General features: G+C 54.0%; 1 protein-coding gene across 3 annotated transcripts in view; it reads left to right on the plus strand.

Moving 5' to 3' along the window:
* FGFR1 (fibroblast growth factor receptor 1) overlaps window positions 1-14,688 on the plus strand; it is a 47,923-nt gene that overhangs the window by 26,842 nt on the left and 6,393 nt on the right. For 2 of the 3 annotated variants that reach the window (XM_060001264.1, XM_060001265.1), the window contains exons 3-8: window positions 6,117-6,383; window positions 7,718-7,801; window positions 8,102-8,274; window positions 9,900-10,023; window positions 11,086-11,276; window positions 13,147-13,291. In XM_060001264.1, coding sequence (XP_059857247.1) covers window positions 6,117-6,383; window positions 7,718-7,801; window positions 8,102-8,274; window positions 9,900-10,023; window positions 11,086-11,276; window positions 13,147-13,291 — 984 coding nt within the window. The remainder of the gene's footprint in view (window positions 1-6,116; window positions 6,384-7,717; window positions 7,802-8,101; window positions 8,275-9,899; window positions 10,024-11,085; window positions 11,277-13,146; window positions 13,292-14,688) is intronic. The other variant, XM_060001266.1, reaches the window with a different exon arrangement.

The following is a 14,688-nucleotide window of genomic DNA, read 5'->3' on the forward strand; positions in this document are numbered from 1 at the left end:
CTCAGGGTCCCCTCTGTAAAATGAGGATGATAGTACCCACTCCACAGGGTTGTGGAGCAGCTGTCAACTTCTATACCCACAGGGTAGAGATAAGAGTGGTTATCGGGCTCCCCTGGTGGCACAGTGGTTGAGAGTCCGCCTGCAGATGCAGGGGACACGGGTTCGTGCCCCAGTCCGGGAGGATCCCACATGCTGCGGAGCGGCTGGGCCCGTGAGCCATGGCCACTGAGCCTGTGCGTCCGGAGCCTGTGCTCCGCAACGGGAGAGACCACAACAGTGAGAGGCCCGTGTGCCGCAAAAAAAAAAAAAAAGAGTGGTTATCAACCTCATAGGGTTGCTGTGAGGATTCAGTGATAGTGTGTGTTAAAAGTGTTCACAGGATATGGGATGTATATAGTAAGCATACTGCCCGCATTGGTGTTACTGTTTTCAGAGTTGTTTAAGGATCCCAAGATAATATATGGGGAGGCGCGTGGTCAGTCGCAAAGCGCTATGCTAGTATGTTGTTATTCCTTCCTGGGTTCGTGCAAAGTTGTGAGACTCGGGGATGGATGACTTCCAGACCGAACTGGTTCTTATGGGACCAGGGCTGGTGAAATGGTATTTCAGTAATACATTTTCAGGTATATTCGTCCTTGTGGCATGAAAGGCCTGCATTCACAGTCTCTGCAGAGAAATGTGTTCCCTGGGACTTCTTGAATGGTTCTGTTCTATCCCCCACCTTATAAGTTGAAATCACCTTGGGGGCTGTTTTCTACTATGTTTTCTTTTGTTCCAAGCAGGCCATGCATCTGGCCTCATCTCCCATCCCCTTCATTCCGAGGCACAGCACTGCTCATAAGCACCTCATCCTTTTCTGCTCCCCCCAAAGTTTCGCTCCCTTTCCCTACCGTCATGTTCCCCTGTGCTGTGAACATCGCCGTCTGCACTGACCACCAGTACTTGAGTTCTGAAACCTCAGAGCCTGTGCTGGATCACCTGTCCTGGGCTCTCTCACCTGTCCCGTTGCCTCGTGTTGTATGATCAAGTATCGCATAAATCTTATCACCCTGGTTAGCACAAGGTTAACCAGCCCTTCCGCTGCTTAGTTTAATCCTTTACATCTCTTTGCCCGGTAACAGGGGCTCACAGAGACACCTAGTGATAGCCATTCTGGAGAAAGCCTCTTGTCTTCTTGGATTTTTTGGAAACTGGGGTTTCATCTTCTAATGACAACGTTTGTATGGATTTGAGCCTCCTTAAGGCCATTCCCTACCCTACATGGTGCCCATGGCTGGAGAAGACTCAGAGTTCAGAATCAAGAACTTGGATCTGATCTGATGAACCCAGGGCAGAACTGCCTGCTAGATGACAGTGGCAGATTTCTGCCATAAGCCAAATGCTACATCCTGTTGGCTCGTTGGGAATTACAAAGCCCTGGTATTTTGGAGGAAAGTAGGAAGGGAGAGGGACACAGTAGGGCCCCGTGAACGTTAATCACGTTCCTAGACTTGAGAGCACTGCCCCTCACCTCTAGCTGCTTCCTTGAGGATTACTAAAAAGTCTGGGTCCCCTGTCTGCTCCTAATTCCCCCTGGGGGATGGAGGGGCTCCATCAGAGAAGCAGGACGGGGTTGAATCCCTTTCCCTCCCACTAAAGGGGGTACCAGGTCCAGCCTGCACAGCCTTCCACAGTCCACCTGCCAGCTGCACCGTCCCAGGAGCTGCCCAGGACCACAGTGCTCCTGAACCCCAGATTCAGGCAGCTATGCAGGAGGCTTTGTCCTCTCCTTGTCTTCTGGAGAGATGGCCAAGTTGTTGACGGCCTTAATCCTCTAAGGGTGTGCAAGTTCAGCACTAACCCTAAGCCTAACCATCTAGCTCCCGGTGGTGATGGTGGTGACTCTGATGCGGGCGTGGAAGCATGATGCACCGTTTTCCCACAGTGCACTCGAAGCATATTGTACCCAGAGCCTGGTCACCACGGAATCCAGATACCAAATGTCCTCCAGCCTCTGTTCCCCATCCCTCAGGAAGCGCGGGACACATAAAGCACGTGTGTGGGTTTGCCGTCTCCCTCAGCGTCCCCATTCCAGTTCATCACGTGCTCCAAGAGTTGGAATGTCTTTTCAAGTTGCTGAGCAATAAACTGCTTTCTCTTCTTCATCGTTCATGGCCAGCCCAGTAAAGCTGTCAGTTGGCTCCTTTCTTGACTGCTAACAACACGTAGAGCCCTGGTCCATGGGTCTCGGCCAGAGAAAGGCCAGCTCAGTAGAGATGGAGCCACAGATACAAGGGCCTTTCCAATGAGGGCGTAAATGGGGGACCCTGGAAAGACCAAAAGAGAATGGAGAGTAGTGACGTGATTGTCGCAGGCGGCCGGTGAGCAGTGATGTCCTGCATCAGCCGCCTTACAGAGGACTCTCCAAGGTCGGGGCTGCTACTCCAGGGGGTGACATAGAGGGGCAGGGCCCCGTAAAGCAGCAAGCGGTCCATTACCGTTCCATCACCTCCTAAACGAAAGCAGTGTTTACCTGCTTTGTCAGTGGAGACTTTGACACACATCCGAGAGCACTATTAGCCATGAAAAAAAATCACCCAAGAGCCGTCAGCTGGTTTTTGGTTCTTCCAAAAATTAGTCTGTGCCGGACGCGAGCTTCAGTTCAAGGCCTACTGAGTATTTTCTGAGTTTCTGACGTGGTTAGGCACTGTGGGAAAACTATGATAGGCAATTCTGCCCTGAGTTGCTGGCTGTTTCTTAGGCGAGACATGGACACTTTTGACAGTTAGGAAACAGTGCGCCCAAATTTCCATCAACCAATGAATGGATTCATAAAATGTGGTATATCCACTCAGTGGAATATTATTTGGCTGTTAAAAGGAATGAAGTACTAAGACATGATACAACATGGAAGAACCATGAAAACATGCTCAAAGAAAGGAGGAGGACACAAAAGACTGTGTATTGTGCAGATCCATTGATATGAACTATCGAGCGTAGGCACATCTATACAGACAAAGCAGATCAGTGGTTGCCTAGACTGGGGGAGGGGGAGAGGACAGGGAGTGACTCCTAATGGGTACAGGGTTTCTTTTGGGGGTGATGCAAATGTTCTAAAGTCAGATGGTGGTGATTGCTGCATAATTTGGTGAATATACTGAAAAGCATTGAATGATACACTCTAAATGGGTGAATTTATGTGAATAAGTAATTTATGGTAGTGAATTATTATCTCAATAAAGTTGTTTGAAAAAGCAACAGTGCAACACGGTACGGAACTGAGTGTGCATCGTTGTGGTTCAGACGGTTACTGTTGTACAGAAAATGAGGGTAGAGACACTCGTGCCAGCAGAAGGCTTCCTGGGTGTCTCGGATGGTACACTTTGAGTAGGTGGGTAGGAGGGCTCTAGAGAGATGCCCGACAGTCTTGAGCAGAAGTAAGTTTCATTGTGGGGCAGAAGTAAGGCAGTTCGTGCAGGAAACATTCAGACTTGGAGCAGAAAGTGCGGACGAGGTCGCATGTGGAGGTGGGAACAGACTGTGACGAGTGTTGAATGCCAAGCACGGGGTTAGAGTACATCCTCTACACAGCACAGGATACTGATCAGGAGAATGAATGGGACCAGCTCACCAGGGCCTGGAACATCAGGGGGAGCTTTACCTCCAGCAGCAGGGACAAGAAAGCTGGCTCTTGAGGCTTTAACGGACCACGTACGAGAGTTTTGTTCGCACGTCCTGGTTGGAATGAGCGGGAAGTTTAGGATCTAAGCTAGAATCAGCTAGAGCTTGGTCTCAGCAGGACCAGTCTCCCTTTGCTGCTTTCTCCTGGGGAAACGCCCGTGTGCCCCTTGCTACCTTTTTGTTTCTGGGACCTGTCAAAATAGGCTGTGATGCCAGAGGCTGAGAATTTGCGTTTACCGGAGTTTACTGTTTGACCAACGGCTGGTACAGATCACGAGCTGCAAAATATTTAATCAGTGAGGTCATTGCAGGGAAATAAGATTTGATCCACAGGAGCGTCTTCTGTCCTCCTGAAGGGTCAAGTCTGAACGGCTTTTCTTCTGCCTTCTTTTGGCAAAACCACAAACCATTAAAAATGGAAAGAATAACTTTTTTTCCAAGACCCACAAAAGCTTATATTTAATGAGCTGTGTGGTCTGCTCACCTTTGGTGGCGTTCCTCTTGACGTGACTCACAGAAATAAATGAGTGCGGGCCTCGTGGTTTTCAAACCCTTTGAAAGCAGCACTCCCTTTCTGATGACTCCATATTTGCCCAATATTTAAGACAGAGCCCTTGGGTCGAAGGGCGCCGGGGCCTGCAGCCTTGGCCTCTGAGCCTTATCCGAGGCCCCTCTGAGCAAAACTACTGTTAGTTCTTGGCTCCCAGGACACTCATTTCTTCATTGGTGAGGTTTCTAGAAGAAACCTGTTTGGGACTTCAGGAGTTTTTTTAAAATGAGGTGGTGAAGGAGAAGAGGGAGTTTGGAAGGGAAGGTGATGAAGAGACAGTGCATCATTGTTACGTCATTCCGCATGCATGTATTGCCAGCTGTCATGTGCCAGGGCCCTACTGGGTGCTGGGATTTGAAGATCAATGTGACACGTCCCCACACGCACAACCCAGTCGAGAAAGGGGACTTTCCTTCAGTGTGACAAGTGAGAAGGGAGAGCACCTGACCCAGAGTGGAGTCAGAAAGGGCTTTGAGGGACTTCCTTGGTGGTCCAGTGGTTAAGACTCTGAGCTTCCAATGCAGGGGGTGCGGGTTCAGTCCCTGGTCGGGGAACTAAGATCCCACGTGGCAGCGTGGCCAAAACAAACAAACAAACAAAAAAGAGAGGAAGGGTTTGAGGCAGTTTCCAACCAGGCTGAGAACCGGAGGGTGTGTGGACAAGCCAGGCAGAGATGCAAGGCCCGGCAGGGCAGTAGGGCCAGGTGCCTTTCAGAGCCTCGCTCATCAGGGCCTGCAGGGCAGGGGGCCCCCTGGCGAGCCTCTGGTGATGAACCCATGGTGAGAAAGAAGGAAGGTTCCAAAAGGCAGCAGAAACTAGTCAGGTGGTAGACGGGAACTGCAACAGGTGTGTTCTTCTGGTGGGCGATGGACAGTGGACAGAAGATGCCGAGAGCAGGCTTGCATGTCCCAAGAGGAACTAGGAGGTGCGTTTCCCCCTTGTTAGTGCAGAAGGGTCCGCCTGGGATGGTGGCCTCTTTCTGTGTCCGGCCTCAGACCTTCTTGTTAGCGTGAGTGCAGTGCTGCTGGTGGAGAGGGGTGGGTGTGCGGATCCCCAGACTCTGGGGAAGGAGAGGTGAGGGGAAGTAGATGTGTGTGCCCGTGTGTCGGAGGGGGGCAGGGGAGAGGAAGGTGGGGGGCTGGAGAGGGGGAGCCCTGCAGTGGGACGAGGAGAAAGGAGCTTTGTGTGCAATGGCTTTTGCTGCCAGAGCAAGTGTGGGTTTTGTGGCAGCTGCCGGCCTCCGTTCCTAATATAGTCAAAAGTCCGAATCCTCTGGCCCAACACCTGTTAGCTAGAGGCTCCCCTGAGCTGACCTTCCCTTGAGCTGTCTCTCCCACATATGCACCCTGTGCATCAGACCCATTGCGGGGCTCAGACCCCCCAGTGCTAAATCACTTGAACCCAGACACCTCCCATGACAAACTGCCCCCCACGTGGATGGGGGCTGCTGGGTTTGTGGCCGGGGGGCTTGTTCAACGGTTCCGAGGGAAAGGGGTAAGGCTGCCCCAGCCAGAAGCAAACGGGGTGTTCCTCCGGGAAGCGGCCACTCTTGGCAAAGAGCTGAGTGTGTGGGGAGGGGACACTCTGGACGCACAGGGGTCCTGGGAAGGGCCGGCTGCCCCCCTAGGATGGAGAGAAATGAACCCTGAACCGCTTAATGCTGCTGCAGCTGCTTCCTAACTTTGCCTCTTTCTTCCTTTGCCCTCTGGAGGAGTGGGGTGGAGAGGAAGCGATGGGGGTGCCCAGGTAGCCAGCCGTCTCCCGACTGACCCATCTTCCCATTCCCCCCTCCCCAGCTCCGTAGCCCCTGGGATGCTGCAACTCAGTGCGGCTGGCATAATGCCCTTTGTCTTTCCCCCCTCCCCCCCACCCCGCTTCCTCTTCCCGGCCCCTGTGGCGGCAGCAGCCCAGCCCTGGGGAGCCCCCGTGGAAGTGGAGTCCCTCCTGGTCCACCCCGGTGACCTGCTGCAGCTCCGCTGTCGGCTGCGGGACGATGTTCAGAGCATCAACTGGCTGCGGGACGGGGTGCAGCTGGTGGAAAGCAACCGCACCCGCATCACGGGGGAGGAGGTGGAGGTGCGGGATTCCGTGCCCGCCGACTCCGGCCTCTACGCCTGCGTGACCAGCAGCCCCTCGGGCAGCGATACCACCTACTTCTCCGTCAACGTCTCAGGTTGGTAGCAAAGCCCGCCCTCCCCCTGCCCTCCAACCCTGTCTGCTGGTTTCGGGGGGGAGGCAGGCCCTCTGCCCGGCTGTGATCTGCCCCTACTCTGCTGCAGAAGCTGCTGCCCACTAACATCGCTCCCTGCCCGCCGCGTGGCTTAGCTCTCAGGGGTGACCCGTGGTGCCGGCCTCAGGCCAGAGAGCAGGGGCTTCCGGGACCTACCTCGGAGGTGATTGCGGACAAATCGGGGGCAGTGAGACACTGTGATTTCTCCACCACAGCTTGCCCAGTCCTCCGGGTGCTACGAGGGCCGAGGCAACTTCCACCCTCTCACTCCCTGGCCATTTGGACTTGGTACTGGGCTTAGTAATTAGCACCCCCGAATACGTGGTGAGGTCCCCGGGTGATGGGGGATGACCCAGGTGCGCCGCCGTATCCACGGCTTCCAGAGCTGTTAGGGCAGCCAGGGAACCCTAGGGCTCTGTGACTTTGGGGATCTGCCACTTGTAGGATGCGACTTGTACAAAACCTTAGGATTAAATAAGGTGGAGCTGAAATTGTCTTTATGCCGTTTGTGCGTCCCCGGGTGCGGGCCTGGCATCTCCTCCCCCGGGTGTCATCTAGAACCTGCCCCTAACTGAGGGACTTGCCTCCTTTTTTTCCCTCCAGACCCCCAAAAGCACTAGAAAGGACTGGAAAAAGATCTGGCATGAACCCTGATTGGTGACCACATGCTAAAAGGGGTGGATACTTGTTGGGGACAGGTGTTGGCAGCTGCGGACTGTGTTGTGGGCTCCCTGTCTGCTCTGGTTAAGAAGGGCAGCTCCCAGACCTCAGCAGATGCGTGCTAGGAAAAATCCAACTCCACGTCGTTCAGCCCGTGGCTTCGGAAATGGCTTCTGGCCGCAGTGCCTAGATCTGGGTTTCCAAAGGAGGACACAGGTTCCCTGGCTGCTAGTTCTGAGACCCTGCGCATCCAGGCGATGCTGAGTTGAGTGAGCCTCTGAATGCAGGGTGGAGTTAAATTGAAGAGAGCCCACCTGCCCGCCGTGGAGCTGCCCAGTGTGAAGGCTTCTTCTGGGCAGAGGAGGGCAGGGCGTCGGGGTCGGTGGAGGAGGGCAACACGCACAGAGCGTGCAGTTCTTAAATAAACCGTGTCTCTCCCTCCGAGGGACAGGCACTAAGGGAGGAGTGGGGCCGGGGGACAGTATGGGGAGGGGTAGCTGCGGTCATCTATAACTGGACTGGCCTTTGTGTTCCTTGGGTGGTTGTTGATTGGATGGGAATCTCGCCAGCCCCTGTTCCCTTGGAGGGACGTCAGTACCCCTTTCTCCTTCCCGTAGATGCTCTCCCCTCCTCGGAGGACGATGATGACGATGATGACTCCTCTTCAGAGGAGAAAGAGACAGATAACACCAAACCAAACCGTATGCGTGAGACACTGTTTCCTACCTTACTGCCCTTTGGGCCTGGGTGTTGGGTTTGAACGGGAAGAGGGGCGCTCGGGTGATTGTCTGGAGAAGGGGAGGAGGGGGCATGTGGGGTCACAGTGCTTGGCCCTGGGATCCCTCGGGGGTCCGGAGCAGTGCAGGCGTCATCCACAGGTGGTGGGCGGGTGGGCGGGAGGGTGGAGGCCCTCGCTCCTGAGCCTGACCAGGCCCTGCCCGTGTCTCTCTCTTTCTCTCTCTCTCTCTCTCTATCTCTCTATCTCGGCTCTCCCCGGGCAGCCGTGGCTCCCTACTGGACGTCGCCAGAAAAGATGGAAAAGAAACTGCACGCGGTGCCAGCTGCCAAGACAGTGAAGTTCAAATGCCCTTCCAGTGGGACCCCGAACCCCACGCTGCGCTGGCTGAAAAATGGCAAAGAATTCAAGCCTGACCACAGGATCGGAGGCTACAAGGTACCTGTGTTGATATGAAAGTTAGAATCAGGGGAACAGGAGCCGCTGCTTAGAAAATCCCTCTTTATATGCTTTAATTGTGTTAAATAACGCTTTCTATCTATAAAATTAAAAATCTTTCAAATACAAAAAAGTGTATATAAACTTAAAACTCTTCAGTCTTTTTTTCTGTGTATACCTACGGTTTTTACTTGGACGATCACGTCTGTATAATTTCTTGTCAGTTGTTAACATTATAACATGAATCTTTTGTCATGTGTTTGAAAGATAATTTTTCATGGCTTTATAATATCCCGGTATTAAAATGTTCCATAATTTAATGAACTATTTTGCAATGCTAGTTACTTTCCAGTTTTTCACTGCTGTAAATAATGTTGCGGTGGATATCTTTGTGCTTAAGTCTATGTCAGCATTTTAAAATATTCTTCTTTAGGACAGATTGAGGGAAGTTACTAGATCAAAGTGTAAGCAGTTTTTAAGCCCTTGATGCATGCTACCCAATTACTTGTTTTTCCTGATAATTAGGTAATTTTATCCATTCATTCATGTATTCATTTATTACATGAACATTTCTTGAACACATGTCTTTCCAGAAAATGTACTAGGCAACAGAGTTCAAAGTACAATGGGAAGACATAAAATTTTACTGTGATATTTGCTCTAATGGAGGATGATGTAATCAGTTGGGGTGCGATTTTATTTTTTATTTTATTGTGGTAACAGTTACTTTCTCAAAGAGAAGATGAATTTTCCCTCCCATAGCAGAGTATGAGAATGACAAGCTCACTCTACCTTTGCCAACAAATTTGATAGATGAGAGTATCGCATTGTTCTCTGTGGGCTCTTTTGCTTAGTAACGAACTTAGAATTTTCATGTGTTCATAAGCGATTTCCATTTCCTGTTGTGGGAATTGTTTATTCGTGTCCTTTGCCCGTTTACAATTCCAGGAAGAACATCTTCATCTAATCCCTGCTTTAAAGTCTCTGATCATTCTTATCGTTCCTGCTTCTCTTCCATTTCACTTAGCTGCTCTTTTCTCATTATTCTTGTATAAGAAAAGCAAAGGAGATCAGAAAAAATATGGAAACTGTTTAAATTAATTCACCCAACACTTGCTGTAGGCAAGGCTCTGTGCTCTGAGTCTCATGAGGCAGTATCCTGCCCATACAGAATTCTGTCTAATAAGATGGCAGATATCCGTGGGCACTGCACCTGCAAGGTACAGAGGGACGGAGAGAACAGGTTTGGCCGGAGATGGGGCTAGAGGAGATGGACTTTGAAACGAGATGTCAAGGGCGGGCAGGGCTGGACTCGTAGCGGGGAGCTGTTCTGGCACAAGAACAGGGTGGACAGGGGTGCAGGGTTGGGGAAGTTCCCAGTGTATTTGGGAGGGTGCAAAAGGCACATTTGTACAGATCACGATGGCCTTGGCCTTTGTGGGGAGACTTTCTGGGTCCTCACACCCGTCTGCCTGATGCCTTCTTGCAGAGTATAAATGGGCTGGGGTCACTGTGCAGCAGGGCTGCGTCCTCCGTGCTCTGATTGGAGGGTAAGCGCCTCGGGGCACCAGCACCGCCTCTTCCTCCAGACCCGCAGTAGAACCCTTCGGCATGTTTCCGCTCAGGTCCGTTATGCCACCTGGAGCATCATAATGGACTCCGTGGTGCCTTCTGATAAGGGCAACTACACCTGCGTCGTGGAGAACGCGTATGGCAGCATCAACCACACCTACCAGCTTGATGTCGTGGGTAAGAAGGGACAGGAGTAGGAGCTTAGAGGGAAGAGCAGGGACGCTGAGAAAACAGCCTGGAGCCAGGTTTACTTAGGGTTGGAGTCCGGATGGTGTGGCATTTATTAGCTCTGCCACCTGCCTCTCTCCTTACCTGTAAATAGAGGTGGGAGGATGAGCCATACCACAGACTCACTGTAAAGTGACAGGTGCTGTTGGTAGTCCCTCCTGCAGGAGGTGACTGGAGTAGTGGTGGTAAACTTAGCTTAATAGTAGCTGTCACTGCCTGGATGCCAGCGGTCTGCTGGGTGCAGTAACTACACCACGGGCAATTCTCCTGGCACCCCTGCAAGAGAGGCACTGTTGGGCTTCCCTGGTGGCGCAGCAGTTGAGAGTCCGCCTGCCGATGCAAGGGACATGGGTTCGTGCCCCGGTCCGGGAAGATCCCACATGCCGCGGAGCGGCTGGGCCCGTGAGCCATGGCCACTGAGCCTGTGCATCCGGAGCCTGTGCTCCGCATACAGGCCACAACAGTGAGAGGCCCGCGTACCGCCAAAAAAAAAAAAAAAAAAAAAAGAGGCGCTGTTATTCCCACTGTACGGAAGAGCAGACTGAGAGGCTCAGAGAGGACAGGCCCCAGGTGAATGCAGACTCCAGACTCCAGTGCATGAGACACTAGGAAGAATGTCACGCCTCTGGGTGCTGTGACTGCAGCCTCTTCCTTCTAGAGGTTCTGAGTCTCATTCTCTAGCAACCTTAAGGTAAAGAGTTACCCAGCCAGCATTCTGCTTCGGCTTTGAGGCTATGGTCTTGTAAAAAGAAGCTTCCGGTCCAGGAGGTCTGGGGTTGGGTCTGAGATTCGATGTTTCTCACAAGCCGGTGATGCTGCCGCTGCTGCCCTTGGACCACACTTTGAACAGCAAGCGTCTAAGTGACTGTGATTTTAGCTAAGGACGGGCAGGCTGGGCCGAGGTCCGGGAGTGCTTCTCTTTGGTGGCCTTTGGGGTGCCCTCTGTCAGCATCTCAGCCAGGAGCAGCCGTGGCAGAGCCTGACGAGCCTCTCCCCTCCCTCCCTCCACAGAGCGGTCCCCTCACCGGCCCATCCTGCAGGCAGGGTTGCCAGCCAACAAGACAGTGGCCCTGGGCAGCAACGTGGAGTTCATGTGTAAGGTGTACAGCGACCCGCAGCCCCATATCCAGTGGCTAAAGCACATCGAGGTGAATGGGAGTAAGATTGGTCCGGACAACCTGCCTTATGTCCAGATCTTGAAGGTAATCCCTGGCCCCAGTCTCCGTGGGCTGGGCTCTGAGAAAGAGGCCTGTATCTCCCAGGGCCCGGGTTGCTGTGGTCAGGCTCAGGGCCCACGATGGGGCCCCATCCCTTCTCTTTGGATACAGGCTCCATCTTAAATGGGGACCCAGCCACATTCCGCAGGACCAGTGGCAGGTCACGGGTGGAGGCGTGAGGGGCACAGAGGGCTGGGGGTGGGCATTGCTGGTTTCTAAAGAGCATCAACAGTGACTGTACCCGAGCTTTGGGGTCAGCTACTCCAGGAAGGCGTTGGCATTCCTGCTTTTCCATTGCCCATGACCACAGCCTTTCTAGGCAGCATCACCCAGTCTCTGCCCTGGTTCCCAAGTCACGTTCTTTCTGGCACGTGGGCTGAATGACAGGCACGGCTTAGGTAGGGTTGGAAGAGCAAAGGCCACAGGTCAGTCCTCAGCGGTTTCAGGAGTAATTGGCATTTTCTTCCTTTTTCCTCCCACCCCCAGACTTTGATTGTCCCTGAATGCTCCATTAATCCAGGGAAGCTAATTGCCTAATTCTCCAGTGGATCTTGCAACAGGAAGTCACCAGAAGCTGGGAAAGTGGTTTCCCTGCTGGTCCCAGCATTAGACCTCATCCTCCTGGGCTTGGCCATCCCAGAGATTTTCCGGCCACCCCGCTCTTCACCTCGGGTGCTGAAACTGCCTTGTAGGAAGCGGGGCCGTGGCCTTGGCCTTGGCCTTGGCCGCCCTCTCCATTCACAGTCCCTGCCCTCGTCCTGGAGGAGGGGGTTTAACACCAACAGAACGTTTGCTCGGGGGCAGTGATTTTTTTCTTTAGTTTATTTTTCGGTCAACTGCTCTGGACTTTCAAAGTCCGCTTGTGTTGTCCTGACAAGGGGAAGATGGCGAGTCTCACTCCAGCCTCCCTTTGCCTTAGCTCCTGGGCCTGCGTGGGAGCAAAATACAGCCACATCTCAGTGTTGGCCCAACTGATGGCGTGTCGTTGGTCTGTTCCAGCATTCGGGGATAAATAGCTCGGATGCGGAGGTGCTGACCCTGTTCAATGTGACAGAGGCCCAGAGCGGGGAGTATGTGTGTAAGGTTTCCAATTATATTGGTGAAGCTCACCAGTCTGCGTGGCTCACAGTCACCAGACCTGTGGCAAAAGGTAACGGGGAGCTGGAGGGGCCCCTGTGCTGGGAGTTCGATTGAGGCCCCGAGCTGCTGGGGCAGGTGGGGAGGCCAGCGCCCCACTCCCCCTGTTACCCTGCTGTGTTTCTAGTGCCCGGAGCCATGGAAAAATACCCGGCCTTGGGAGGCTGGTTTGGTTTGGTTCTGTGTTGGTGTCGCCCCCTCTGTGCCTTGTGTGTGTTCCTTGGCTGTGTGTGGGGTGCGTCCCGGCTGGTCATGCAGACGGAGGGTCTGAGTGATGGAGACAAGAGTGGACCAGCGTCCGCGGGCGTGTGTGCGTGTGTGGCTGCCGCCCTCTCCACCCCTCCTGTGTGTGCCCTCTGGAAACCAAACAGCCCCCCACGCTCCGGGCCCCATTTCTCCATGCGCTCGCCGCCGCATGCCGGGCCGGGCCGGGGCTGCCAGCGTCTGGTGACGGGTGTAACCAGCCATTCGTGTCGTCTCAGGTCTGCCGAGCTCCTCCTCAGGGTCCCACTCTCTTCTTCTAACAGGTCTCGCGCTGCCTGGTGGTTTTTGTTTGTTCCTTGTTGCAAAGGAGACGCTGGGGAGCATTTCTTCCTCTGGTTTTTTTTTGTTTTGTTTTTTCCTTTTCCTCTTCCTCTCTCCCTCCCTCCCTCCCTCTGCGCCTCTGAGAGGTCTCAGGTCCCGGGCTTGTCCATGTTGCTTCCGTTGTCTCTTCTAGACGGCCGGAGTTAATACCACCGACAAAGAGATGGAAGTGCTGCACTTAAGGAATGTCTCCTTTGAGGACGCGGGGGAGTATACATGCTTGGCGGGTAACTCTATCGGACTCTCCCATCACTCTGCATGGTTGACCGTTCTGGAAGGTATACACTGTACTTCTCCTCTCGATGTCCTGCCCTCGCCATGGGCACGGGGGGAGCATGCATCGCGGGGCTGGGGGAGACACAGAGCCGGGCTCCGAGGGCCAGCAGGTGGCCCCAGCAACCTGTCCGGCTCTGCAGGTCGAAGCCTCTCGGTTCACACAGGTGCTTTCCTCGTGATGCAGGAACGCGGAGGTGTCCCACCTGTGTGCCTGCCTCTGGCTCTCGCCTGGGCCAGTGCGATGCATGCGTGGGATCTGGATTTAACCTGCAGCTGGGCTCTCCTCCAGGGCAGGCTCCTTCCCTCCTTGGGTCCGGCGGCCTTCCTTAGCTTGTCTGATCCTTGATCGCCAGCACCCCCCAAAAGTCTCAGAAGGGCTCGCTCCCCCTGTAACTGAACGTAGGCACCCTCGGGGCCCGCTCCCCCTGTAACTGAACGTGGGCACCCTGGAACGAGGGGCTTGCTCTTGGCAAGGATCGTGCTCTCCTAACTCCCATGTTGCCACCTCACAGTGAGCGAGGTTCCACCCAGACCCAGACAGTGGACTGGAGCTGCATCGAGCGAGTCCTTTCCCAGGCAGCACAGGGGGCCTGATGGTGCCCATTTATCCTCCTTGGCTCCGACGTCTCCTCTCTCCAGAGGGGAGCTGTGTGCACTGGTCCGGGAAGGCAGGAGCCTGCAGCCTGTTCGGGGTGGTGGGCTGGTGCCTCTGCAGGGCCTGCACGTGGGCTGTGCGCTGTGCTGCTCTGGTTCCTGCAGACTCTGTCCTCTTGTCTCCTCTCTCCCTCTCTCCTCCTCTGATAACACCCCCGCTGGAGGGAGAGAAGCGTTCTGTTTTTCTCCTCGTTGCTGTCTCTGTCCCGTGTGTGCTCCCACTTGGTTGTCTGTGTTTCTCGACGCTGGGGAAAGAGAAAAACAGAACCGCTTGTCCTTGTTATCAGCACTGCCGTCCCCTCGTCGGGCCTCGGGAGGTTCCCTTTGGGCTCCTTTGGGGTCATGCCTGGGGCCTCCCGGGGGAGGTCCTCGGGGTGCTGGCCCCTGTGGCTGGCGGGGGTCTTTAAAAGGGGAGGAGTGGGTGGAGAGCTGTGGGGGGAGAGGGACCCTCCCCTCGTGGGGAATGTGTGTTCTGTGAAGTGGTGCTGGTTGGAACCCTCCCAGCCTCCGCGTGGGAGGGAAAGGGGGCTTAAACTGCACGGGCTTCTGTGGGGATGGGAAGGGTGAGATTCTAAACGGAGAAGAGAATAAAACAACCCCCCTCCACGTCCTTCTTCAGCTTCAGGAGTTAGACCTGTGAGTAGAAGTCTTAAGAGAAGTTTACATTTTCCACCTTTAGCAGTCCAGACGTATTTGGAAACTAAGTTAGTTTTGCCTGTGGTTTGGCGGGGCGTGGATATTTCCA

The sequence above is a fragment of the Delphinus delphis genome, chromosome 21, assembly GCF_949987515.2.
Source record: "Delphinus delphis chromosome 21, mDelDel1.2, whole genome shotgun sequence".
In the NCBI taxonomy this organism is placed as follows: Eukaryota; Metazoa; Chordata; class Mammalia; order Artiodactyla; family Delphinidae; genus Delphinus; species Delphinus delphis.